A 25562-nucleotide genomic window follows, 5' to 3' on the forward strand; every position below is an offset into this window, starting at 1 on the left:
TATCCCTCACTTCATCAGTTGTGCCCCCAAAACGCCACCTCAAGTAAACACGCGAGAACGCCCGCCAGAGCAACGGCGTCCGTGGGGGAGAACAGAAAGGATGCCAACACGCTTTCTTACAAGGAAACCATGGCTTTTGTTAAGCGAGGGTGTGCTACCAGGAGCTCTGAAACGATAAAGACTGTCTTCTGGAAACAGTATCAATAGAAACTTTTTGCAAAATTCCGCACGTTTCGGCTTGTCCGGCTGTTCTTTTTGTGTCATATTTTGCATTTCGCGCTTTTCTGTTGAAAGGCCAGTTTGATGGCTTTGACCTTTTGTTTTTTTATTGCTCATCAGCGGTGACTGTAAGCAAGCCCCCTCCCCTATCGACGTTGCTGCCCTGGGTTACAACGTGTAAACCACATCATCTACCAAATCGCCGCTCATGTGCACGGATGCTTCTGTGGCTTGAGGGATTGATTTTGAAAAAAGAAAAGAAAAGAGTAAAGATAGTAGACGTACGACACGCTTGGCGTTGGTGTATCAATGCAGTCTGCTTGTTGTACCCGTTCTCGAGGTGGGTAGTACAAGAAGACTGCGTCCCTGGAGGATGGCCAGGTAATTTAAGGCGGGAAGAAGAAAGAGAGAATGAACGAATCAAGTCAAGAAGAGGAGGCGACGGTAACGGCGCCCCGGACAATTACGAGCCTGATGTGTAAATATGCATCCTGCACTTATCGTGAGGCTGAAACGGACAAAATGGCGAATACGATAAGTTTATGTAAGTCACAAGAGAAATGACGGAGAGAAGGAGTCCAAAATTTCGTGTTTGTAGATTCGAGTCCGTGAATAACTATAGGTCCCATTCCCATCCCAAACCGTGGCCAGCGCCGACCTATAACGCCTACCATGTATAGAAGAAGAGATTGAAGGAAAGAAGGAAAGCAACAAATCTAGGCGATCCCGAGACATAGACGAAAAGGAAACCGTGAAAGTAGAAAAGAAAATGAAAAACGTTTAGAAAATGGGGAAATGATTGACAAAGGCCAAAACACAGTTGCATCTATCATCTATAAGGGTTAATGTGAAGTGGCAGCGTTAGGGAACTGAATCTTAGGACATTGTGAAGTGTAGAAGATAAGGAATAAATAGAGAAACCGGGACGCCTTACCAGAAACGCCCTTGTCCAACTCGCAACCCCTGCCGACGAACGCCAGGAAAGACGTAGATGGAAAGACATTGGGGGAAGAAGAAAATAGGAAACAAAACAAAACCAGCCGATGGACACCGGACTCCATAAACCAGACTCCATACCCATGTACTCCGTAGAAAGCATTCGTGACTTGACAAGCCTTCGTGTCCTGCATGCTGCCGCGAACCTGATGTGTTGTCCATTGTGTGCAGGGGGGAAACGAAATAAAAGGAAGAAGACTTCTGCCCCTGTCTTCAACGCCTTTCTTTTCTCTTCTCTCTTTTCGTCCAGAAGGACCTCGAAGGCGGGCCATCAGTGCATGTCGCAGTCCCGACAGATAAGAGACGGCAAAAGGGAAGGAAAAGAAAAGAAAAGAAAAGCGAAGAGAATTAAGCGTGGAGAAAGGAAGCAGAGGCGGCAGGCTACAGATGAAGCAAGCCACCTCGAATCGTTCTCATTCTCCACCTCCTACGCCCTCCACCACTCATCATCGTCTTCCTCTCCCTCGTCCGCGGCAAACTGCATATGCCGCACCGTCGACGTGGCCTGGACATTGTCGTTGGCCGCTGTGGACAGCGGCGTGTGAACGACGCGGATATGCGTCTTTCCGAAGCTGTTGTTGTTGTTGTCGTCGTCGTCGTCGTCATCATAGCCGTAGTAGGAGTCGTTGCTGTCAAAGCCCTTTTGGTACACGTCGACACGGTCGCAAAACGGCCGATCCGAGAAAATGGTTCGGTCCTCGTCGTCGGCGCCAATGTCCAGGTCTTCGCCCAGCGAGCGATAGCGGGCTTTGCTAGACAGGCGGTTGCCCCCAAAGGGGAAGAGGCGGCGGCCACGGCGCGGCGACGGGCTGCAGTACGTCCGCGGCTGGTCTTGGTTGCAGTCGAGCACGGGGCTGTGGCTCTTGCGGTCCGTCACGTTCATGTGCAGCGCCGACGTGCCCTTTTTGAATGTGGACCGCGTGGTCTTCTTGCAGGCCGACCAGGCGGCGCTGGTGGCCAGCTTGGCGTGGGAAAGCGAGGACGAGACGATGGCCGTCGCTGTCGACGCCGACGAGCCCGAGGACGACGAGTTTGCCGATGAGTTTGCCGACGACCATAAGGAGGGCGACCGGCTGCTGTGGCTTTTGTGACTTTTGCTAGTCGAGCCGGTGCCGGCCGGCTTGAGCATAAAGGATTTCATGGTTGGAGAAGGGTACGAAACAAAGAAATATGCAGTTGAAAGAAAAGATACTGAGCAAAGGCCAAAAGTAGAGGGTCGTGATCGTAGCGTCGTAGAACCGTGGGTTGTAAGATATATCGTAGAGGAGAGTAGCGAAACGAGTGGAAATGCTTGCCTTTGAGCGTGCAAGAAAACGAGTGACTGAAGACGAGAGAATCTTTTAAAATGATAAATGCAGACAGGTGCACAGTCAGAACTGCTCTGGTCTCCTTCTTTTATTCGCCTTAATGCAATCGACATGTCTGCTCTATATATACTTCCATCACGAAACACGCTATACACTCCTTGCCCTCGATTCCGACGTGCTCTTCTCAAACAGGTCGTTAAATCGAAAGGTCTGCATTCCTGCGTTGCCCGCCTCCCATCAAAGCCTTTAAACCATCCTCCGCCTCTTCAAGCACTTTCTCGGCAACGGCCAGCCAGCCGACCCTATGCGCGCGCCATCCAAGACTGTTTTACTCGGCGGTTCTTTGCCTACTTTTGACTGCCATGCTCGTCAGCGCTGCTCACGCGTCTATTGGGTGGATCGAGCTGAGTGTGAATGAGTGGCCCGCTCGTTGGTGAGAATGTGGGAGGCTGCTGCATTCCACAGCGAAAAGGGGTCACTGGGGAAGACGGGGCTGTCCCATTCCACACAGGCGGTCCAGCCTTTGCAGCAGATTTTCGCTGGGCTCCTGTGTGTGGTCGACTGTGATTTTCTGTGTCGACACGCGCACGCTACAAAAGGGCCCAGCTATGAAACGCGAATTGAGGCTATGGGCGATATCGAGTTTCATTCCACGTCTTGACTGCCGCGCGGGAAAATGCAATCGCTTGCGACATGCGACGTAATGCGCCGTCGCGCCGCACCATACGTCGATTAACCAATTCAAGGTGTGCTGGCCAGCCTCTGTCATTGCATTCAATGGCGAGTTGCATGGTTCAATACTAGCCACGTTTTTTAGAACAATTGACTTTATTTCGAAGTAAACCTCAGTGCTCTATTGAAACAACGTAAAACAAATCGGATAGTGTCGGATGTCAGGTCGCATGCCAACTCTCACTCAAAGCGCATCATCGTCGTCGCTGTCCAGTCTACCGCGGCCTCTGGCCGTCCCGTTGTTGCCCCGGGTACCGTCATCTTCGTCCTCGTCGTCGCTCTCTTCCTGCTCGTCGGACATGAACGGCACAAATGTAAAGTGTAGCCACTGCATGTTGTTGCCGCCTCCGTTGCCGCCTGCGCCTCCGCCGGCTCCGGCGCCTGGTCCTGCTGGGCCCGCTCCTCCACTGCCGTGCTCCATCTCCACCATGAACTGCAGACTCAGCACCCCCTGCTCGTCGCCGCGGATGCTCACCTTGCTTGCCAGCCGCATCGCCTCCGTCGCCGACTTGACCAGGTCAAACTTGAAGCTCTGCGACCAGCGCTCGCGCACCGAGATCGACTCGAACAGGCTGCGCCCGCGCGAAAAGTCGACGTTGGCGCTGCCGAGGGGCCCGTGGCTGGACAGCCGGAGGTACGGCTCGCGGGGGGTCACGGTGAGCGTCAGCAGGTTGGGCGACGCGGGCGCAAGTTCGACGAGCGCGTCGAGCAGCCAGCGGGGCTGCATGATCATTTTGAAGACGAGGCTGTCGCGGTCAAAGGGGATGGCCTCGAGTGCCTCGGGCACGTACGTCGCCAAGTTGCACGTCGTCTTCACGGACGCTTCCTCCAGAATGATGCCAAACGGTGCGCCCGCTTCGGCGTACGAGATGCTGCACGTGCCCGGCATGCCCAGGATCTGATGACTGAACGCGTCGGGCGCCTGCTGCCGTCCAGCGCCCGTCGGGCCAGAGCCTGCGCTGCCGCTGTTGTTGCTGTTGTTGCCACCTCGCTGAGTACGATACCCGTCGGGGTCTTGCTTGATCTGCCGCGAAGGTGCATCCGTCACACCAAAGATCTGCAGGGCTTCGAGGAAGGCAGGCAGTGAGATCTGGAACGTTGCTGGGAGCGGCTCGTCATCATCCCCTTCTCCCTCATCATCGTCGTCGTCGCCACCGGCAGCTCTGCCTCCGCGGGGGAGGTGAAGTGAGTATGTTGCAAACATGGAACGGCCAATCGATGCCATGCCTGTCAATGTCAGTAAATGTCGTGCCCCATAAATTCCAATCGTCGTAAGCACGCCTGGACATACCCTGCATGACACGTGTGTGGTCTGCAATGAACTTGATGCCGTCGTCCGAAATCTCCACATGCACCTTGTTGGAGAAACTGACGCAGCGCAGCAGCTGATAGATTGGTCGGGTCGAGGTGGCCATCGCCCGGAAGAGAGGAGGCGCTGGCGTCTCCATTGTAACTGTGGTGTTGTTCGAGCTGTGAAAGAAGAAGTAACAGTGGTCGCTGAACTCAGACGAGACGAGAAATAAAAGCAAGCAAATGCGATATATAAACTAAGATGCCGCAGAAAACGCAAGTGACAGAAAACGAAAGACACGCAAAAATCAGCAACGCCGCTTTATATCAACTAGGACACAGTGTTTTTATTATTTTGTCGGTTGGATATCCTTTCCCTTCTCTTGTATAGCCTGCTGACCGTGTGGATAAGGCTCTGGCCGTTGCTTTTCAAAGATGACTGTCGAAACGTCTACACGTAGACTCCCACCGCACAGAACATGTAGACAACACCGAATCTAGAGGAGAGGATACGTCAGCAGTGAGTCCTAAGCAAGGTAGGGTTACGGAGCCAATCGTCATGTGCTCGAAACGTACGCAACCGCCAACGACGCAGGGAGGCCGAGATAGCTGATGCTGGCGAGTGTCCGGTCTGGAGATTTGTTAGCTGGTGTTGCAGGGCCACAAATCCATCATACTTGGTCAACATACTGAGCAGAAAGCTGCCCGTCAGGCCAAGACCAAGGACCAGCAGTGAGAACCCCACGAGGAACTGGCTTCCCTTGCCGATAGTAGGATTGAAGGGACTGCCTGACGCAGTTTGCCAGAGCTCATGAAGCGAAGAATCCATGTATTTGGATGTGGTGGGTCGCGAGAGGGTATGGAGAGAAGGCGCGTTGAAGAACGTGAGAAGTCGGCCGACGTGGGAGGGCGAATGCGAGGATGATGTTGGGAATGTAAAGTCGAGGTTGAGGTCGAGGTCAATGTGACGAAGCTCGCCAGGGGAAAGAGGCCAATGGTCAATTAGAGCAACGGTAGCTTCAATGCGCGGCGCGGCTTGAATGGGAAAGTACACGTTACGTCCAAAAGTGGATTAGCGCATTTGAGTCCATGTTCCTTCCATTTCGTATTCGTGGAAGTGTTAAAAAGCTCCACGTGATGTGGTTAGTCATGCAACCGTTGAGGGGCGTTGCTCTCTACGCCACCCAGCTGTATCTTTCATTTTCACAAGCTTTAACCGCAATGTCAGAAATCAGGCGCTCAACCGCCATCAGTTCCGACACAACCAACCATGGAGTCATCAGAATTAGAGACGGCAGACACCGTCCCCAACGTGGAAGAGAGTATGAGCACAAACTGATTGTCATTCCGTCCCTCTTTCCCTCACTTGCTGATCATTGAGTCGTTTTAGATGCCAAGCGCAAAGCAAGCGAAGCACCGACGTCACCGTCCGAAGCAAAGCGGATCAAGCGCAGCGACTCGACCGAAGCGGCTGGTGTGAACGAGGTGGCCGACTCGATTGAGTCCGCAGCAGACTCGAAAGCAAAGTTCGCCGACAACGACGACGACGACGACGACGACGACAGCAATGATGCACCAAAGTCCGAAGTCGAGAACGGCGCTGATACCAGCGCTCTGGCCGGTGACGAGGCCATGGACACCGACGAGCAGAAAGAGGACGGCGATGCGGCCGATAAGGATGGCGACGACACAAACGAAGACGACAAGATAGACGCCACCGCAGACGACGGCGACAGCACAGAAAAGAAACCGCCCGCACCGGTCGAGATGAAGCCCATCCCGTTCCCCGAAAAGCCCGCCGTCATCGAAGAACGCAACGGCGAGATCGAGTTCCGCGTTGTCAACAACGATGGCGCCAAGGATAGCTTTATTATCCTGACGGGTCTCAAGTGCATCTTCCAAAAGCAGCTGCCGAAAATGCCCAAAGACTACATTGCGCGCCTTGTGTACGACCGCACCCACTTGTCGATTGCCATTGTCAAGAAGCCGCTCGAGGTCGTCGGCGGCATCACGTACCGCCCCTTTCGCGATCGCAAGTTTGCTGAAATCGTCTTTTGCGCCATCTCGTCCGACCAGCAGGTCAAGGGCTACGGCGCGCACCTCATGTCGCACCTCAAGGACTACGTCAAAGCCACGAGTCCTGTGATGCACTTTCTGACCTACGCCGACAACTATGCTATTGGCTACTTCAAGAAGCAAGGGTTCACGAAAGAGGTGACGCTCGACCGGTCCATTTGGATGGGCTACATCAAAGACTACGAGGGCGGCACGATTATGCAGTGCACGATGCTGCCGCGGATCCGGTACCTCGAAATGGGCCGCATGATGCTGAAGCAGCGCGAATGCGTGCAGGCCAAGGTCCGCGCCTTCTCGCGGTCGCACATTGTGCACCAGCCGCCCAAAGAGTGGAAGCCGGGGCCGGACGGTGTACGGCCCATCGACCCACTGACGGTCGACGCGATCCGCGCGTCCGGGTGGTCGCCCGACATGGACGAGCTGGCGCGGCAGCCGCGGCATGGCCCCAACTACAACCAGCTGCTGCACCTGCTCAACGACCTGCAGAACCACCAGAGCGCGTGGCCGTTCTTGGTCCCGGTCAGCCGCGACGATGTCGCCGACTACTACGACGTGATCAAGGAGCCCATGGACCTGAGCACAATGGAGTCCAAGCTGGAAGCCGACCAGTACGCCACGCCCGAGGACTTTATCCACGACGCCAAGCTCATCTTCAACAACTGCCGCAAGTACAACAGCGAGAACACGCCCTACACCAAGTCGGCCAACAAGCTGGAGAAGTTTATGTGGCAGCAGATCAAAGCCATTCCGGAATGGTCCCATCTGGATCCGTAATTGTCCTGTGCTGTTTGCTTCCCCCACTCTTCTTTTTTTTTCTGTACATTATTCTTTCCTTTTTGCCTTTGTTTCTTTTGCATACGGGCATGTTCTGAGCGCGCGTTGTTTAATTATCATTTACTACTTTGCATCACTGCGCGGTCATCAAATCGGGAGAACGAGGCTTTATACCCAGCCGTGTAAGGAGACACATGTGCATGGCCGCATCATTTTGGTGGGATGGGTGGATGGATAGGATAGGCGGCGTTTTACTAGGCTGGCATTTTGCATTTTGTAACATTTCAACCCAAAAATATGAAAATAGAATCCAAACTATACAAAGCAGCATGCACGAAAACCCTACAACACTGCTTCACCTGACGATGTCGTAGACAATGTTGAACAAAATGCAATTTCAAAGCTAATTTTTCCTCTTGGAATGACAAAACCAGAATCCAGAAGTGTGCTATCCAAGGTGCAAAGGAACACCGCACGGCAGAAAAAAAGAATAGGATAACCTTAAAGCAAAATCCAACGGGACAAAGAGAGGACATGCAAAGAACCTGAGAGGGATAATGGTTGGCGTTTATCAAAGATCCGTGTACAACAAAGATAAACAACAATGGGGAATAAGAGGCATGCGAGTGAGCAAAAAGAGGAGTAAGTCAAACCCGGATAAAACGAGGCCGTTGAGTTAAAAGAAGGGAAATACAAAACTCCATGCTGAAAACAATGAGACTGACATTCAAGGCAGTTCTGGTGAAAACCAACGCCAGGGCCCCCAAGTAAAACGAAAATGGGCCAGTGGATAAGTCCTAAAGGGATAGAAAATCACAAGGGGAATCTAACGACTGAGTGTTCACGAATGCAAGACAAAAGAAACAAGAGTAAGAAAGATAGTTGAGGCCTCGTCGACAAGGTGCACCGTGCACCTTCGGCTCACTGGCCTGGAAGCCGCAAATCAGAATATGTCCGACGCCACGATGTGGTTCTCTCACGGGCCCTACCCGATGACGTCGAGGAGGCGGCGTCGGCAGAAGTACCTGTGGGCAGGGTTTCCATACGGTCGGGCATCTCGTCCGCGTAAGCTTCAGCCTCGACCGTCTGACGCAAAACGTCGTGAAGAAATTCGGGGATCTCGCTCCAATTTCCTTGCCGCGCCGAGTCAAGAATCTCCGATGGAACAATGTTGGAGTACGACAGCTGGTTGCCGTGAGTGGCACTTGTGTCGGGCGCGTTCGGGCTGGTGCTTGGTGCTGTGGAGGCGTGGGCCGTGTACCGCGAGTGCACAAACGGCAGGTCGGTGTGCTGGGCCACCATATTAAGGTTTCCAGTTTCAAGGGCGTTTTTAAGCCATTGCTCCCAGTCCTCGTCCAGTGGTTGTGAGGTGTCGCCCGCGTTATGGGCGGCCACGCGCTCTCTCAGCCGCTCATTAAGCCGAAGTCCGATACTCTGCGTGACGACACCGTCGTCGCTATCGTCCTGGTTGCCGCTTTCGACGTCATTCATCGCCTCGTCCTGGTCGACGTTTTCGTCCTCGTCCTCGTCCTGGTCATGACTCTGGATTATGGTGAAGCCGGCTACGGCTGGCAGTGCTCCTCGCAGCATGGCGACTTGTGAATGCGAGGGGTCAGTTTCTGGTGCGCTGAGCAGGCATTCGTCAGCTTGCTGCTCTCGTCTCGCGTACACCATGGCCGGGTGCGAGCTGGCAAGCAATGTCATATAGTTGTCGATGCCGTACGGTTGCTCGTCTACCCAGTTCTTGGTCTCGACGTGGCGGTAGTCGGGCATCCCGTCGGCAGCCGTGTCGAGAATGGTGATGTTCTGCTCTTTTTCGTAGCGCTCCTTGGCCCAGCGGGTGCCTTCCCACTTTGTCAGATTTGCAATCTCGGAGGGCGTGAGACGCAGAGCGTCAAAAGCCCGGAAGAGGCGGCGATGCCATGGCCAGCGGCTTAAGCGGATGCGGTGAATCGAGTTGCAGTAGTCGAGACCGGGGTACTTGGCTTCCTGTGTGTCCAGGTGGCCGTAGAAGGAATGGACTTCTTGGCGCACCTCAAAAACAAGAAAGCGAGTAAGTAGGCCAGCGAAGTTGGGCGGGTCGGACGCCTTCGGCCGTGGAAGTATGTACTCGTACACAAGCTGGTCGATCGCAGGGCGCTTCATTGTGTGCGAGACGCGGGGGATGAGGTTGTGTATGGAGTAAGTTGAGTGAGAGAAAGAGAAGTGGCAGAACTGAAAACACAGGATAACAAGAGAAGAAGAACGCAAGAACGAGAAAATAAAGTGACCAAAAAGTGAGGTATCGTTCCTGAACCAAGCAGAAAGGAAATTTCGCGCAGTTGACAGCTGAGTGTCGTATCGTCGTGTGTGTGTATGTGAGGTGTTTGGCCGCAATCCCATCTAATTCAAAGAGCGGTGAATTTTGGAACAGGGCCAAAGCCAGAAAGTCGGAACGCTTTGCGTTTTGCTCGGGTTGCGAGAGTATCGATGGGACTGCAAAGCGATCGCCACTTTTTTTCTTCTTTTGTATCCCTTGCTCGCCCTGCTTTTTGGTTTCGTCGTTTTGCCGTATTTCTGCGTCTCCGTTCCTCTGGTTGGTGGCCAGTGACGCTGTTGCGTGAAGGATGCTGTTTGGCTTGTCCCGGGCAGCCGTGGACACTACTTCGATGGGCTGAGCTAACGCCAACGGAACGGTGTAAGTGCACGCGGGCGTGGAAACCGAGAGCGAAATGGGGCGAGCAGAAAACCAGCAGCTGCGAAATGCGCAACGTTTTCGTTTCTCGTACTCTGTACACCGTATTCTGTAATACTCTGCACAAAGAGAGTGGGGTTGCAAGAGAAAGAGGACGGGCGTTCGGTGTCTGTCTCTGTCACAGGAGGCGTCAGCCAGCCAAGGCTCTTTGGTTAGGCTGCCAGAGCTCGGGCAACGAGCGACAGGTGATGGACGACTAGCGACGGACGAGCGACGAACGCCAGGTGTGTGCAGCTGGTGACCTGGAGCAAAACAATATGTATTGATGTGTTGAGTGTTGATGAGTGACAGAGCGTCTGTTGGCCGTTGGTCCACGAGCGTGCTAACTGGTAAGGCGGCGCAAAAGCCTTATTGTAGCGGCATGGAAATGGCGATGAGTGGTTGTGCAAGTGCGAAGTGAGCGACCTGTTATGATGGGTCGAAGATGGGGGAGATTGGGGAGAGAGAGCGTGTGTGTTAAAATCTCGAGAGTGGGTTGTGTCAAGGTATATAAATACGATCCAAAAAAGAAGCGAAATCCAAAAATGGTCGACAGCGACCAGAGCGTGGCGGAGGCAGATAGAAACACGACGACAACAACAGCAAATGCGCGGCGTGTGTGCGGATGTGACGGGGTTGCGCGGGAGCCTAGGCGAAACTTATAAGACAAGTGACGACACGGCGTCCAGCTTTGGGTTTGGCCTAGGTTTGGCTCGAACCATTCAGTAAGCGGGGGAGGAAGGAGGTCGTGGACAGGAGGCGTGAATGGGCCAGGTAGTCTGAATAGGCTTGCGTGTTATTGTTGTCGCGGCCTTGTTGTCTGGTAGTGTGGCCGGATATGCGATGATGATATTAGCTGTGGCAAACTGAAAGAAGAAGGGGAGAAAAACGAGAGGACGAGACGAAGGAGAAATAGGAGTTACGGCGCAACAAGGACGAGAACCGAATCGAGAAAGAGCATCCTTGTGGAAGATGTGGCATGGGCCCTTTTTGTTGTACCTTTCATGTCGTCCAAGGAAGGAACAAAGGGAGCAAAAGGAAAGACGAGAGCTGGGAGCGGTAACAAAAGAGGAAAGCGCATCTTGGGTCGGTTTCTCAGGCCGGCGGCCTGGGTCAAGTTGGCCCGGCCTGCCCTGGGCCTGGCCTGACATGTTTTTCTTTTTTTGCCCTTTTCATTTTTGCTTCTTTTCCCTTTCCTTTCTACGGACGTTGTGCCCGGCCTGCAGGCCAACGGAAAACTGGATCTGTCGTCCTCTTGTTCCTCTTGCCTTTGTGCCCCCCTCTCATGCTCTGGTTGTCCCTGTCGCTCCTTCCTCGCCCTGCCCCTCGTATGTGGATGCACAAGCTTGGGATGGCGCACACCCCTTGATACGATAGCCTATCAAGTGACTACAGTACAATTACGGCAGGTACGGCAGTACGGGCGGAGAAAAGAGAAGGAGCGAAGCCACACAAAAGAGAAACAGATACATCGGCACGGACACAGTCCACACCACACCGAACGCGCATCTGCAAAGCCATCACAGCTACGACGTCGTCCGCGTTCGTCTCTTTCTCCGCTGTCCGTCTGTGGTCACGACTAACGGACTGGCGTGAGTGTTGGCTGGGCGGGACCCGCTGGGCTAAGCATCACGCCGTGTAAGAGGACTGGGGCTAGTAGTGCGAGGAGGGGCAGAAGAAGAGCGGCAGCCAAGGTGATAAGTTACGAGTTGGGAAGGAGTGACCGACAGACAAGGGAACAACGAACCAAATCGCCCATTCTAAGAAATAAGGAAAGTAAGGAAGAGAGAAAGAGCACAAAATAAAGGGGGGGGAAAGAAGACGAAGAAGGATGGCCTGAGCCACCCAGTTTATTATCGGAGATACATGACAGAGACATGTCACAATGTCACAAAGAGGATGGGATGCAATCACGAAGTGGGAGAAGAGTGAAAGAAATGGAGCAAACGACCCAGGACCGCCACACCCACCAACTGGCCCCCACAGCTCCCTGCACTCTTCTTTTCTTTCTCTTTTCACGTTTGGATCCCTCGCTGTGTGTCTTCATTCGGCCCAAGAAGGTTACAGTGGGGTGCCCAGAGTACGGAATACCATGAATGATATGCAGAAGTGCCCGTCTTACTTTGCTCTCCTGTTTGCGTCTAACAGAAAACGGACGCCGAGGGTCGGGTAACCTTCCATTCAGCTCATACAGTGCACGTCGTGTCTATATTGTATACAGCTGGTGCCCCCTCCGAGATACATTGCCTGCAAGCATGTCGCATCTTCCCAGCCTCCCAAGCATTAGGCCGGCCGGAATGGGTCTCTCGCAGTGAGGAGAAGAGAGGAGAATGGACGTGGTTGGCTGGAACAGGCGCAGCACTCGACTGAGAACGACTGTCGTCGTATGCGGACGAGCAAATCAGAGCTCGCAGCGCGGGTTTCCAGAGTCGGACCTGGTCGCTTGGTCTTGTGGTTTCTTTTTGGGTCTCTCCAGGCGGCCGCATGGTGATAATGTGCGGGTCAAAATGGCAGGATCAAGTCCAGAAGCAAGCCATTGGGTCTTTCACTGGGGTGTTGTCATCCGATGCGCCTTGACGCTTCTTGGAACACTGGCGAACTTCGGCAGCTTGCTGACGAGTCATTCGCAAAAGTATCGGGTGGTGAAGATGGTCAGAATCGAAGAGAACATTTGGAAATTTCCGAACGAAACCGACAAATCGAATGCAATGCGCCCAGCGATTCAATGGTCCACATAAAAGCCAAGTCTACAAAACAACTCATAAGCACTGGCCAGAAAAAGAGACCAGGTGTGGCAATCAAAATCAAAGGAATGGCCCCCAATCTTGGCCTGCTTCGTACGTTCCTCTTGTCCCTTACTTTGCGATCCCATGCCCATGTTGGGTCGCCTGTCTCGGTGGCCTGCTGTTGGTGAGCGACCTGTTGGCGAGGCCCGAGTGAATATGCCAAAAAAAAAAAAAAAAAAAAAAACAAAAGGAACAGGAACAAGAACAGGGCCACCATCGACGGCCTCAAAGCGGCTTTTTTTCTTCTTCTTTTTTCTCTTTCCTTTCATCTGCATGCGCCAAGCTCATGGTGCTAAGATGAGATCTTTTCTGGAAAGATATGCAAGGTGCTGCCATGCGCCCCGCAAACAGAAGGGCTGGCCGGCGATGCATCTCTAAAAAGTGCACATTCCACAAAGCGGCTCTCTGCTTATGCGATCGAGTGGCATGTCTCATCCGCCTCTTTTGTAAGAGTCAAACGCTAAGAAAAATCTACTACGTTTTGACACCGCTGCAATCAATCGTATTGATGAGAGTAAGTATTGTAAAACCAAGAAAGGGGAGGATGCGCTGCGAATATGACAGGCCGGATCGCTTTTTGTTCTTTTCATGCAGGACTTGACAATCAATTCCGGCCGGGTTTTTTTGAATGGCACGGGAGGGGGCTTCATACGGGCCACATTGCATTCCCTGCTCTTTTCATTTTCAGTTCACCCTTCACATGTTGTTCACATTTGTCCGTCCGTGCTTTCGCCCTCCCATTGGCGTGGCCGGATCTGAACACCCTGTCGACTGCTTTTCACGGGGCCGAGCTCACGATCGACCGCCAAAGCGCGTCTGCCTGGGCCCCGGCAGCATGAATGAACTAGAGGACGCGTTTTGCCCGTAACCAAGCAGAGACAGCAGATATATGGCACGCCAGGACGGACCCGGCGGGGGAGTTCGGTGGCTGGCATGTACGTGGCTCAACCAGGCTCCCGGAATTGCTACAAAACAATTGGGCACGGCCTGGATGGTGGCCGCGCAGGCAGGACCGGTGATGTACGAAATCAATACACGCGTTCACAGTGCGTACTGGCCCGGACGGTGCCAGCGCGGGCGGCCCGCGACACGACCAAACAAAAAGTAGACACAGAGCACGGTATCCAATGATGGCATAAAATGAAGCTACCAAGTGTCTGGTAAATTTTGAGAGCGGCTTTACATGTACTAAAAGCCAAAAGAAGTGCGTAATGAAATTTCAAACAAAAAAAGAGTCGTATAGTCATGGATCAAGCTGGCAGAGAAATCAAAAAAGAAAAATACAACGTGTGTTTGTGCCGGGATTCGTATAATCGTAAAGGTGATATGTCCAAGAAGAAGAGTGCAAAGTGCAAAGTGACAAACCAAAAAATAAAATAAAATTTCAACAATCCAAATAACATCATCCAAATGTTCGTAATTTGCCTAGACTAGGCAACAGAGAGACCGAAGCGCGGTCTTTTCAGTGCCAAGTTACCGCTCCCGGTCTATATCTACGGCGCTGATAGGCCGCTTGAGAGGCTCCGACCGCAACGGGTGGCGATCACGCTCTCTGTCTCGGTCTCGGTCCCTGTCGCGGTCACGCCGGCTGCTCCGGTAGTCGCGGTCTCGGTCGTCGTCGCGGTCGCCCCGGTCAAGATCACGGTCCCGCGGCTCTCTGTCCCGGCTTCGGTCCTGGCTTTTCGCTTTTTTCTTCTCCCGTAGTGTATCACGCGATCCGCGGTCAAGTATGTACACTGCATCCCGGTCCCGGTCTCCGCGGTCTCGGTCACGCTCACGGTGGTTCATGTCGCGGTCTCGGCCACGGTCTCGCACATCACGGTCACGATCTCGATCTCGATCTCGATCTCGATCCCGCTCCCGCTCCCGCTCTCGCTCCCGCTCTCGATCACGGTCCCGATCACGGTCCCGATCACGGTCCCGATCACGGTCTTTCTCATGTGACCGATGGCGGCGCTCAACGTGGTCGCCACGGTTGCGATCCCGTTCACGGTCGCGGCGGCCCATAAAGTCTCTGTCGTCGTCTTGATCCCGTCGCAGCGCCCGATCACGGTCGTGCTCGTGATCGCGGTCACGGTCGCGCGGATCCCTGTCCTTGTCTCTTGGGGGCCGTCGATCGCCTCCAACCGACCCATCATCACCTTCATCCGAGTCGTACGACCAGCTCCGGCCCGCGAGGCGTGAACCTTGCAAGCTCTCTTTTGAATACCGAAGTGGAACGGCGCCCAGACCGACGTTGCGGGGCTGTGACCGTGATGCACTGCGCGGCCGCTCTGGTTTCGAGACTGCGCCGAGAATGCCGTTTGGTAGTACGGTCGAGAGCTTATCACGTATGTCGCTTGCGGCACCAAAAAGCCTTGGCCGAGACTCATCGTTGCGATGGGGAGATCGATGTGGTGAACGGCCCTGAGGCGGCATTGGAATACGCTCTTCCGTCCGTCTTCGGTCGGCGCCACTGGACGAGCTCTCCCTCTTGCCCGATGGCATGGACCCCGGCGGGAAGGTGTCGGGGAGGACTGTTGGGCCCTGTGGAGCGTACATCCGGCGCACAGAGATAACAGGCGGATCGTCGGGCCGGCGAGACCGGCGGGCGTTTCTAGCTCTTATGGATGGTAACTCATCGTCGCCGTCGTCGCTTGAGTCACTCGATGAAGAGTGGTGGTGCGGTTGGCTGTGGCGCCGTGGCCGGTGTACATAAGTGCCACCCATATTCATCTGACTTTTAGAGTGGATCGGAGGTGAATGTGTCCGCATCTTGGCTCCGCCAGGCCCAGCAGCTGGCGGGTAGTCTGAGAAGCTCCGTCGGCGTGTGTTGCGCCGGTCATCTTCTGGTGGGGAAAGTCGGACATGCCGAGTCCATTTTGCAGCGGCAGCAGCCGTGGCAAATGTTGCGGCCGCTGTGGCAGCCGCTGACATGCCTGACGGCACATAGCGAGGTGGAGCGTGGTTGAACGAAAACGCTCGCGCATTTAAGTCTCCTGGGTTTTCGGGGCTGCCATGCGGGCTGACGCCCCGTGCTTTCGGCGGGGGAGAGCTCGGCCGGGGGCCTGCTCGAGAACGTGAGTAGTAATACGTGCTCTCGGTAAAGATAGGTTTCGTCGTGGTCTTGGGTGACGGCGGGTCGTCCTTGTCGGCCATGGTAGCTTCACGCTGCAGCTTGTTTGCGCACTGGTCGTGCCATTTCTCGACCTCCGCATCAGGCAAGGAGGGCAAGGCCTCCTTTGGGAGGTCGGTGGGGAACGGCTTCCCGGTGTCCGGGTTCACGAGACCCCATTCTTTCGCGACACGCTGCAGCAATGGCACATGGACGTCAGGGCCAAGCAGCGTCTCAACAGACTGCCAGCGAACGAATCCTTTGGGAGTGAGGGCAGGGATCGAAGGCGGGGCGAAGTCGTCGGCAGTTGGCTGGAGAGAGTGCTGGCAGCCGGTGATCTGCCAGATGAAGGAAATGGACTGGTGCGGTGAGTCGACAAAGAGAGCTATGAGTGACGAGAAGATTAGCTGTAAGTGTTCAGATTGTGTATTCGGAGTGCAGGAGCGCACTTACAATCGTAGTTGTGGCCAACGGCCTTGTAAAAGGCAGCTAGCTTAGGCGGCGACAACGTCTTGTCTGTTTTGTCGCCAATGTTGTCGATCTGGATAAGTGCGCAAAGCTTTGTCAATATGAGCTCCTAGTCCGGTGGTGGTCTAGACTAGCACGCAGCGCTGCAATCACAACAACCAACACAAAACAAAAGGAAGAAGAAGGAGGAGGAGGAGGAGGCAGAGTCTAGGTTTCCTACAATATGCTGGGCCATTGCACGCAAGAACATGTCGAACAACGGCGTCGGCGCCTTGTCGGGCTGGAAGAGGTAGCCATAGTAAGTTTTGGGATCGGGCGGCGCGTCTGGATTCGGCGGCGGTGAGGCGGTCGCCATTATGCAGGGTGCAACAACGGCGGCGTCGGCGACAACGGCAGTGGGGAGGCGCTCGATACGCGATGGGATGACATGGATGTGGAAGAGAAAGAGGAAAACAGAAAAGTGACGGGAGACAGAGAGAGGGGGAGTAGACGAGCAGAAAACGGAAGACCAGCCTGGTGATATTCTATCAAGGACCGAATCAGATAAAAAGGCAGGCGCGGCACAGTCAGCTCATTCGTCGAGTGGTAGGCTGTTGGTCAGATGCAAAATGGAGGCTTGCAGTGCATGCAGGCAGCCACAGCATCTGGTGCTGCGGGAAGGCACCTTGGGGGGCTGGAGGGCATGAGCAACGGATGAAGCAGGCACGAACATGCTGCCCAGGAGGGAAAGAGCGCCCAAGGTTTACGACATGCATGAGAACAAACAAGGCCCCGTTTGTTTCCTTCTCTTTTCAGAAATTCGATGGTAGCAAATCGAAAAAGGGAAAGAAGGCCCAGTAGGCAGAAAAGAGGGTCTGCGAACAGCTGCAAGGATTGAGTGCAAGTTGAGTGTAAGCTGACACGCACGAGGAAGACAGCAGATGGCCAAGCACGACAAACGGCTGAGAAGCACGAGAAAGGTGGGGAAACCGAGTAAGAGAGGGGAAACTGCGCACATATGCCCTGGCCTGACAGGAACGGCACAAGTGATGCAAATGCGCCAAGAACCCATATGGACATAGATTCAGTGCCTGGAAGGTGAGCTACGAGGAACAAGGTTCGAGGAGGCAGGAGGATACACTTTTACACCAAGAAATTGACGATGGGAGGGTGAGGCGAAGATGACATGATGTTTCGTGGTTGGCAGCGGCTGGGCGGTCAGACCAGGCGGTGCGGGAAAACTGCTCTAACAAGTGCCAGTGTCCTGGAGCGGTCCGCTGACGTGTAGTGAATGAATCGCCGCCATACCACCAACTTCAGGAACACATGAGATTTGACTTCATTAGTGCACGCAATATCCCGCGGCAGTGCTAACCCCTTCTGCGACATCAAGTGCGACTAGTGAAGTTGGTAGGCGAGCTGTGGCCGAAAACCGCCTGTTGCTCCACAACCAAGGCAGCTATTGCACGCTTTCTCAGTTGTGTGGCAGTTTGGCAACAGGCCGCAACTGGGGCGGTGAGCAGTTGGAGCAGTTGGCCTCCGACGGCCTCATGTTTGAAGGTTAATGGCTTTGGTAGCCCTCAAGAGTAATACAAATTCTGAGTTCCGCCATTCCTTGTTGTATTTGTGCTTCTTCGGCCATATGACGCGGGATACTACAGGTCATCAGCCAAGAACAGGGATTATCGCAAGGAGAGGTGCTGTACAACTGAAGCATGAAGCTGTGTTCAGGAGACAGTGAGTCTGGTGCAGTGAGACGTATGCATATCCTTCCCCTTTTCCACTCAAGAAACGCGCGTTGTGGAAAGAATATTCCGGAGGCAGCTTCAGGACGCTGCGGAACATATTATCAATATGGTCTACAAAAGCCACCAGTCATCTCCATCTTTCGTCATGTACAAACAGGACGAACACAGCCCCCAATCCCCCTCTCTCTAAAAAAACGCCGAGGTGCAGATCTAGATTCAAAATCCATTCATGGAGCGGGTGTTTCATTCTCAAGCTTCAACAGTTGATAGTGTCTTCCGTCCGGGAAAGTACTGCAGAAAGTGCACAAAAATCTGGATGCCCGTCCCGGGCTTCCGATTGTCCTCCTCCGAGAACTGGAAGACCTTTTCAAACCCTGCCTTGCCGGCAACCCCCAGACTCCCCTTGTTGTAATCCGCTATAATCGCCATCAGGATCTCTTCAACCACCACCGTGTCTGCCGTCACCGTGGACGCCAATGCCGCCGGGCTGTTGGAGCTTTCGTCGACCATCTCCTTGGATCCAGGGCCCGCCTTGGCTGCCAGCTCCGGAGGCAGTGAGGCTCGCGCGACCCGCACCGGTACCGGTGTTGAAGTGCGCGGCAACGCCGAGTACAGCTGCAGAAAACCACGGACAAACTCAGTGGCATAGCCTTTGCCCCAGCACTCCTTGCGGAACATGTAGCCCAACTCGGGCCATCCGAACCCACCGGTGAAATTGTGGACGCCGCCCATGCCGACCAGCTTGTTGTCCCCCGCCTCGCGTAGGCAGATGACGCAGTTGTATGTTTTGGCGTCGCCGGGCGGTAGAAAAGGGGTGAGGCGGTCGCGGGTGAACTCGAGGTCGTCGTCCAAGAGGCCGCGTCTGGTGTTGGCCATGACCTCGGGTTGGGTGCGCAGCTCGTGCAAGGCGGCAAGGTCTTCCTCGACAGGCGGGCGGATGATGAGACGCTCCGTTTCAAAGGCGACGCGCTGGCTGTTGAGCGGCAACGGGAGCGCGGGCAGTGTGGCGAGGACGGTCACCCAGTCCTCAAAGACCTTGGAGCCGTCGGTAACGTGTGTCATTCTGGCAGCTGGTCGGTTTGTTCCGTGCCTATGTCTTCCTCTTGTTTATAGAAAGAATGTCACGTAGCAAAAGGCAACTGCGACGATTTAGACACGAACTCGTTTTCAACTTGCGGAAAATGTGCTTCTAATATGTCGTAGGTTTGGTCATTATTTCAAATAAAATTCCCCGACACGAAGTTGCTTGCTGGGTGGTACTACGTTATGTGAACTCTTTAAAAGTAGACGCTTTATACGTCGCATGTATGTGATGTGGCTGGCAGATCGAGCGTCAAAGGTGCGGTCCAGGCCTCCGCGCTTGCCCGTCTCAGCTTCCTAGTTTGGCAAGTGCCGGCCCCAAACTACGCCCAAGCCAGCGCCGAGTGACTGAATGGAGTGGAAAGTGCAGCCGTTCGCGTGCCTCTGACTCATTTCTTCGCAATATCCCTGCACAATAGGAATATTCATGCATCGGGCGTAATACATCGCCGCACATTGGGCTTGGACATGCCGCGCCGCCCCCATCCGTACGAATAACCCGACCGTGATCGTGGAGTCCGGATGGCATCGTCAGCCCCGGAGCGTCCACCGCCTCATAGTGGCGTCTTGGCTATCGGGTTATCAGCTGAAAAGGGCCGACTTGGAGATGTATTTCTCGACAACAAACGGACTACAAAACACAATCACAGGTTGACAATCCTCATTTTTAAATAGCTTTTTATTGTTTTTATTCGTTTTCACAACTCTCTTGTTTTCCGCCTGTTTCCGCACGGAGACGTCAGGACAGAAAAAAAGAAAGTGAATGCTAAAGAACCATAATGTCCCGTGGCCGAAATAGAGAGAAACACCCTTGAGAAAAACCACCCAATCGCCCAACACAATGTTAACAGCACGTCGTCAAAAACCCAGCTTTTGTTTTCATTGTCGGTGTCCCATTGTCTTTTTGACCTTTTTGTGCTGTAAAAAGAGGTTTGAAATGTTTTATTTTCCTTCCGCTTCAACTTTGACAGTCTTTCGGTGGTTTTGTTTTCAGCCCAAAAACACGCACAACTCCGCCAGGGGTCCGTAAAAGGACAAAAAAGAGAACTAAGATGGAGTAAAAAAAGGGACATGGAAATTTCGAGATACAGTGCTCTCCAACTTTCTTTCTCCCCGTCTCTTCTACGCAAATTAAGCAAACGTGGCAGGGCGCTTTGCGCTGAAAATCTTCTTGGTCGGGATCTTGGGGACGCGGTGGGGCAGGGGGAAGCTCAGGTTCTTGGTGATGAGCTGCTTGATGTATGGGCGCTTGACATCCTCGCCCTTCTCAATCTCGACAACGCGCAGGATGTGGATCGACCGGAAACGGGCGCGGTGGCGGGCGGCCATGTCCGAGTACAGGGACTCGACGGCAGCGGTTCTGGACAGCTCGCGGTACTCCTTGTACATGTTGTGCGTGCCAGACCGCGAGTCGTAACGGAGCCAGATGCCAAAGTTCTTGACCTTCAGGGGGTGCTTCTCGGAGATCTGGTGGAGCGTGTTAGTGCTGTGTCGGGGCGAGTTGTATTGTTGTCACGGCTACGCGGCCATCGCTCCCAGTTGCACATACCTCGTTGACGGCAACGATCTCACCGGTGGCCTTCTTAACCTTCTTCAGGCCGCGAAGGAAGTACCAGAACCGGGACTTGGCAACGACCGTGTTCGGGGCGAAGATGCGCATGCGGTACAGAGCGGGAGACGGGTTGGTCTCGGTCGGCAGATGCCGGCCAATGACCTGGTACTCATGAAGACGGCCTGCAGAGGAGATTGTCAGCAATTCTGTCCTGCACATCACAGCACTGCAACGTTCTATCCAGCTTCTTTCGATTCAGTTCGTCCTTGCACTGCGCGACGGGGCCAACGTTGTGTGGGTGGACAAAGACGGGAAATGACTGTCGTTGTCGAGGAGAGAGGAACGGTTGAGGTGTGAGACTGCTGTCGTTTGACCGAGGAACGGATTCGAGGCAAGGTGCGAATGAGAATTTCGACGTCGGCCATGGCAGTGGTCGCATGACGAAACTCGGATCGCTCCAAATCCGCTCGAATCCTCCACAGATCCATGTCGCGTCGCCAAACTGTCGACAAATCGATCACGGATGCCATCAGGCCCAAATCTCCCGATGGCCAAAATCGTCGACGGCCAAAAACTGCAACGGCATGTTCAAGGTTCCGCCGGCAGTATGTTGCCCTCGTGTCGCCCAGCACGTCCGTCCCGCAATCGTGGCCCCTCTTCAAGTGTTTCCGGGTTCGCTCGTCGATGTTGTCCTTGTCGTCCGTGTCTCCCAACATCTCGTCGTCTCCCGTCGCGGCACAGGGCAAACACAGGTCGGATCGAAAGAAAAAAGCCGTCAAAGAAACGTGCACGTAAGTAGAGGTTTTATAGACTTGTTCTTACCCATCTTTGCAGAGAAAATGGATGTCAGTAAAGATCAAAAAGAGTGTCGTCGTTGATGGGATGGAATGGCAAGGGAAAGGTCCGAGTAGTCTCTCACCTTAAAAATAATTTTCCTAAACGCTTTGGTGTCGTCGAAAATTTGGTGGTCTTGGTTTCCGAGGGAGAGGGGCGTGCCTGTGCAATTTTTTTCCCTTCTTGGGTTTCTCTCTTCTGCAGGGTAAAACCAGACCACAGTGGACCGCCCTTTGGTGGTGTTCATTGGACGCTGCCGAATTTTTCTGGGGCTTGAAAACCATTAGTGGGCGCAAAAGGACAGACAAAGTTGTGCGTCGGACTAACTTATGATCCGTGTCCGGTAAATAAGTGGGTCTAAAAAGAGGCTCATTTCGACTCAGCAAAGCCACTCTAACAGTGGATACCATGCTGATTAAGCTAGCCAATCATGCGCATAAGAGCTCGAAGCTCTAATTGACAGGCGTTGGAAGGTGGGATACACAGTCGTGCACTGTGTTGATGCCCTGTCCTCAAGCTGACTCCAGACGACGCAACTGGCTGAGATCACGGACTACGGATCACAGATTACGAGATACATCAGGGCAATTTCTCGCCAAAGTCGCCAAAATTTAACCTCTTAGCTTGGAGCATTTGCCGGGCAAAGCTACCCATTCACTGCGCCTGAAGACAGTGAGAACATAACAGGCGGCCAGCAGCGATCTGTGAGCTGTAAGCTGTATACAGTCAACATGGACAAGCTATTCCGAGAGTTTGGGCAGGCCATGCAGCGGTACAACGGCAGCGAACTCTCATTAACACTGTCCCCTGTGGCGCCGGCCGACGACCCGTACCGGTTGCGGAACATTTGCAATGGAGCCAACCATCATGATGCCAAGGCTGTGATCAAGCGCAAGATCCAGAACAACAGCGATGGCCTCGGACATGCCGAGGTAATGGGCTGGACGGAGGTGTACTATGCTTACTGGAAGGCATTAGGGCAGATTCTGCTTGTTGAAGACGAGCAAAACGGCCGCGGCAGTGGCCCAGTGTCTACCTGGACGAGGGTATATGAGGCCTGGAAAGATGTGATCAACGCCGTGCACCGCGGCTACACGAACCACGGCTTCGAGGCGTGGACGGTTCCGTGCTTGTACGTCGTGGGCAACCACCTGCGCATCTTTGCCGTGCGGGCCGACGAGGAGCGGGCCAACGCGTCGAGCTCTGCCACTGGCCCGGCATTTGTCGGCGAGGCGGCCTTCCAGGACGATTTTGACGCGGACAGCGAGAAGAACCAGCAGCTCGAGGACTGCGCGCGGCAACTGAACCGGCTGTTCCAGCTGTGTCTGAGCGACCGGACGCAGGACCTGGTCCACTCGCGCAAGTGGGGTATCTACGGGCTCATCAACCTGTTGTTCAAGACGTACTTCAAGCTCAACTCGGCCAGTCTGTCGCGCAACATTCTGCGGGCGCTGACGGCGTATAAGGGCGACATGCCCGGGCTGGACAAGTTTCCCCGGTCGCAGCGAGTGACCTTCAAGTACTACGAGGGTGTCGTATACTTTCTCGAAGAAAACTATGCAGAGGTACGGCGCGCTCTTGGACTTGTGCGCGCCCCAAACCAAGACAATAGCCGAGGCTGACACATTGCAGGCAGAGAAACACCTTACAGAAGCCTACGAGCTATGCTACACGCACGCCACAAGAAACAAAGAGTATGCAGGCGACGGTCCTTTCCCTTCCAGTCGACTTGTTGTCACTAACACCGTGTAGACAAATCCTCACCTACCTCATTCCTTGCCATCTCATCACCTCTCACGCCCTGCCCAGCAAACAACTGCTGGCGCCCTACCCCAAACTCCAGAAACTATTTGGGCCCCTCTCGGCCAGCATAAAGAAGGGCGACCTCGAAGCCTTTAGTCAAGTCCTGCACGACAACGAGGAAGACTTCATCAAGCTGCGCATTTACCTGACGGTCGAACGCGGGCGCGACATTTGCTTGCGCAACCTGCTGCGCAAGGTATTTATTGCGGGTGGCTTCGAGGAGGCCACGGAACCGGGCAAGGCGCCATTGCGCAAGACGCGGGTACCCATTTCGCACTTTACGGCGGGTCTGTGGGCGATGAAGCAGACAGACCTCGATATGGATGAGGTGGAGTGCCTGCTGGCCAATATGATTTACAAGGTTGGTTTATATCACTATCCTCCCTCCGTGTCTCTCGCCCTCTCTCCAACTCTCTTTTTTCAACTCCCATTGTCCGTGCTAACTGTCATCAGAATTTCATGAAAGGCTACATTCACCACGAACGGGGCATTGTCGTGCTGAGCAAGGCTGAAGCTTTCCCTGGGACGGGTGTTTAGACGTGGCGAAACGGTTACTCTATGTTCTTATGGTATATGATTTGCCGAAAAACGAGCTATTTCATGCGGTCCTCGATGTCTTCATACGGCGTTCTATTCTTTCACGTTAATATCCTTTTTATTTGTTTCCCCTGGGCCATTTTCTCATTGCATTATTATAGATGAAGCGAAGCGTATTGGTTTTCTTGCGACGCACCATGACGTTGGTGTATTTGTAGGTGGCTATACTCAATCATATCCATGAATGGTGAAAGATCCAGATGCAAAGACTATGAAACAGTGAGAAGTCCATCTGGGTCAGGTTGTAGTTGAGTGGTTCTATGGGGGCTAGGTGGAATAGGCGACTGGCAGGACGAGTCAATGTGCCGTCACTAAAGGCAGCGTTACAAGACGCGAAAGGCATCACGAGATGGGCTGTCATAATGTTCACGTTATATAAATTTAAGCGTTTAAGGGATAATATAAACCTTTGTTCTGCTCTCCAAAAGCACATGAATAATTAATCAGATACGTTGAATAGAGCTTTAATTTAACATTTATTTTTTGCTGAAGAAAAATCAAATTTACAAAATAGGAGTGAATGAAAAAGTCATTTTATTTATTTGACTTTTACCTTCCATACATTGAAACTTTCTGGATTGTCTCCCTACACCTTGTCTCTACCAGTAACATTTGTTTCCCTTTTTCGTCCACTTCTCGTCCCATCACCCCGTCACATCCGTCGTTCCGTTGTCTCTGGCGCCGTTGTGAATGATGTGAGTACGTGGGCGACAGTGATGACGAAATGGTAAGATGTTGTTGGTCAAGAAGAATAGAGAGGCAACCGTTGACTGACAAAAAGGGAACGTCTGCCCCCAGTATCGAGCATTTGCTTGTTTTCCGTAGGCGGGCCCATTTTATGCAGATAGACCATCACCGCATATGCACGACGAAAAAAGAGTGACAAGCCCTTCCTCATCTGGCCCCTGTTGGGGTTCACATGCCGAGTTGAATGTGTGGTGCTTGTCTTATTTAACATTACACTTTTCATGGTTCTCTTTCCCCATAATTGTTCTTCTTGCTGTCTCCTATCCAGCTGTACCTGAAGGGTTTTCTTCCGAGTCGGGGCTGATTTCTGGCAACGCCATCGTCGGATATTGGAGGGTTCTTTGCCGATCAACAGTTTCCGAAGTAAAAGCTTCCGATGCTCACATCGGGTCTTCTTTCCCACTCTCTCTCTTCTCATTTTATTTTGATTTCATTTTTAGGAAGAAAATACAACATGCCACTGCCGCTCCATGTTGCATAGGGTTTGTTGAATGTTTGTCAAGGCTTGAAGGTGGTGGGCTGCATTCGCACATGCATGATGCCATGCATAAGAGGAGTGCAAAAAAAAAAAAAAAAAAAAAAAAAAAAAACATGACCAAGGAAAATCAGTTCATAAGCAGATAGAATACACAAAAAAGGATGATAAAAAAAGGAAGGGCAATCAAAAGCAAAAACAAAAGCAAAAGCAAAGCAACAACATAGCACTTCCTCATTCCACTCTGCCAATAGAATCACTGAATGAGCCAAGTCTATCGTAAAGAGATGAG

At 53.3% G+C, this 25562-nt stretch overlaps 9 protein-coding genes across 9 annotated transcripts; 2 read left to right on the top strand and 7 right to left on the bottom strand.

Annotated features, from left to right (window-relative positions):
• Positions 1-1642: 1642 nt before the first annotated feature.
• Positions 1643-2356, bottom strand: SPBR_00990 (uncharacterized protein; the record flags this gene model as incomplete). Its single annotated transcript, XM_040759309.1, has 1 exon — positions 1643-2356. One exon carries the CDS (start codon positions 2354-2356, stop codon positions 1643-1645), a length of 714 nt encoding a protein of 237 aa, XP_040618055.1.
• A 1082-nt stretch (positions 2357-3438) lies between these two features.
• On the bottom strand, positions 3439-4702 carry SPBR_00684 (cell cycle checkpoint protein; the record flags this gene model as incomplete). The annotated part of the gene is made up of 2 exons (XM_040759003.1): positions 3439-4481; positions 4546-4702. The coding sequence occupies 2 exons, from the start codon at positions 4700-4702 to the stop codon at positions 3439-3441; spliced, it is 1200 nt and encodes a 399-aa protein (XP_040618056.1).
• Positions 4703-5101: 399 nt separating this feature from the next.
• SPBR_01154 (uncharacterized protein) lies at positions 5102-5373 on the bottom strand (the record flags this gene model as incomplete). The annotated part of the gene is made up of 2 exons (XM_040759471.1): positions 5102-5175; positions 5235-5373. 2 exons carry the CDS (start codon positions 5371-5373, stop codon positions 5102-5104), a joined length of 213 nt encoding a protein of 70 aa, XP_040618057.1.
• Positions 5374-5814: 441 nt separating this feature from the next.
• On the top strand, positions 5815-7394 carry SPBR_00515 (histone acetyltransferase; the record flags this gene model as incomplete). Its single annotated transcript, XM_040758834.1, has 2 exons — positions 5815-5866; positions 5935-7394. The coding sequence occupies 2 exons, from the start codon at positions 5815-5817 to the stop codon at positions 7392-7394; spliced, it is 1512 nt and encodes a 503-aa protein (XP_040618058.1).
• A 921-nt stretch (positions 7395-8315) lies between these two features.
• SPBR_00710 (uncharacterized protein) lies at positions 8316-9539 on the bottom strand (the record flags this gene model as incomplete). The annotated part of the gene is made up of 1 exon (XM_040759029.1): positions 8316-9539. One exon carries the CDS (start codon positions 9537-9539, stop codon positions 8316-8318), a length of 1224 nt encoding a protein of 407 aa, XP_040618059.1.
• Positions 9540-14366: 4827 nt separating this feature from the next.
• Positions 14367-16810, bottom strand: SPBR_09025 (uncharacterized protein; the record flags this gene model as incomplete). The annotated part of the gene is made up of 3 exons (XM_040767151.1): positions 14367-16372; positions 16441-16528; positions 16676-16810. 3 exons carry the CDS (start codon positions 16808-16810, stop codon positions 14367-14369), a joined length of 2229 nt encoding a protein of 742 aa, XP_040618060.1.
• Positions 16811-18431: 1621 nt separating this feature from the next.
• SPBR_00944 (uncharacterized protein) lies at positions 18432-19244 on the bottom strand (the record flags this gene model as incomplete). Its single annotated transcript, XM_040759263.1, has 1 exon — positions 18432-19244. One exon carries the CDS (start codon positions 19242-19244, stop codon positions 18432-18434), a length of 813 nt encoding a protein of 270 aa, XP_040618061.1.
• Positions 19245-20393: 1149 nt separating this feature from the next.
• SPBR_00756 (60S ribosomal protein l20) lies at positions 20394-21530 on the bottom strand (the record flags this gene model as incomplete). Its single annotated transcript, XM_040759075.1, has 3 exons — positions 20394-20729; positions 20812-20996; positions 21197-21530. 3 exons carry the CDS (start codon positions 21528-21530, stop codon positions 20394-20396), a joined length of 855 nt encoding a protein of 284 aa, XP_040618062.1.
• Positions 21531-22379: 849 nt separating this feature from the next.
• On the top strand, positions 22380-23988 carry SPBR_00504 (COP9 signalosome complex subunit 12; the record flags this gene model as incomplete). Its single annotated transcript, XM_040758823.1, has 4 exons — positions 22380-23213; positions 23281-23342; positions 23401-23812; positions 23905-23988. The coding sequence occupies 4 exons, from the start codon at positions 22380-22382 to the stop codon at positions 23986-23988; spliced, it is 1392 nt and encodes a 463-aa protein (XP_040618063.1).
• Positions 23989-25562: the final 1574 nt, after the last annotated feature.

This window comes from Sporothrix brasiliensis, assembly GCF_000820605.1.
Source record: "Sporothrix brasiliensis 5110 chromosome Unknown Cont19, whole genome shotgun sequence".
In the NCBI taxonomy this organism is placed as follows: Eukaryota; Fungi; Ascomycota; class Sordariomycetes; order Ophiostomatales; family Ophiostomataceae; genus Sporothrix; species Sporothrix brasiliensis.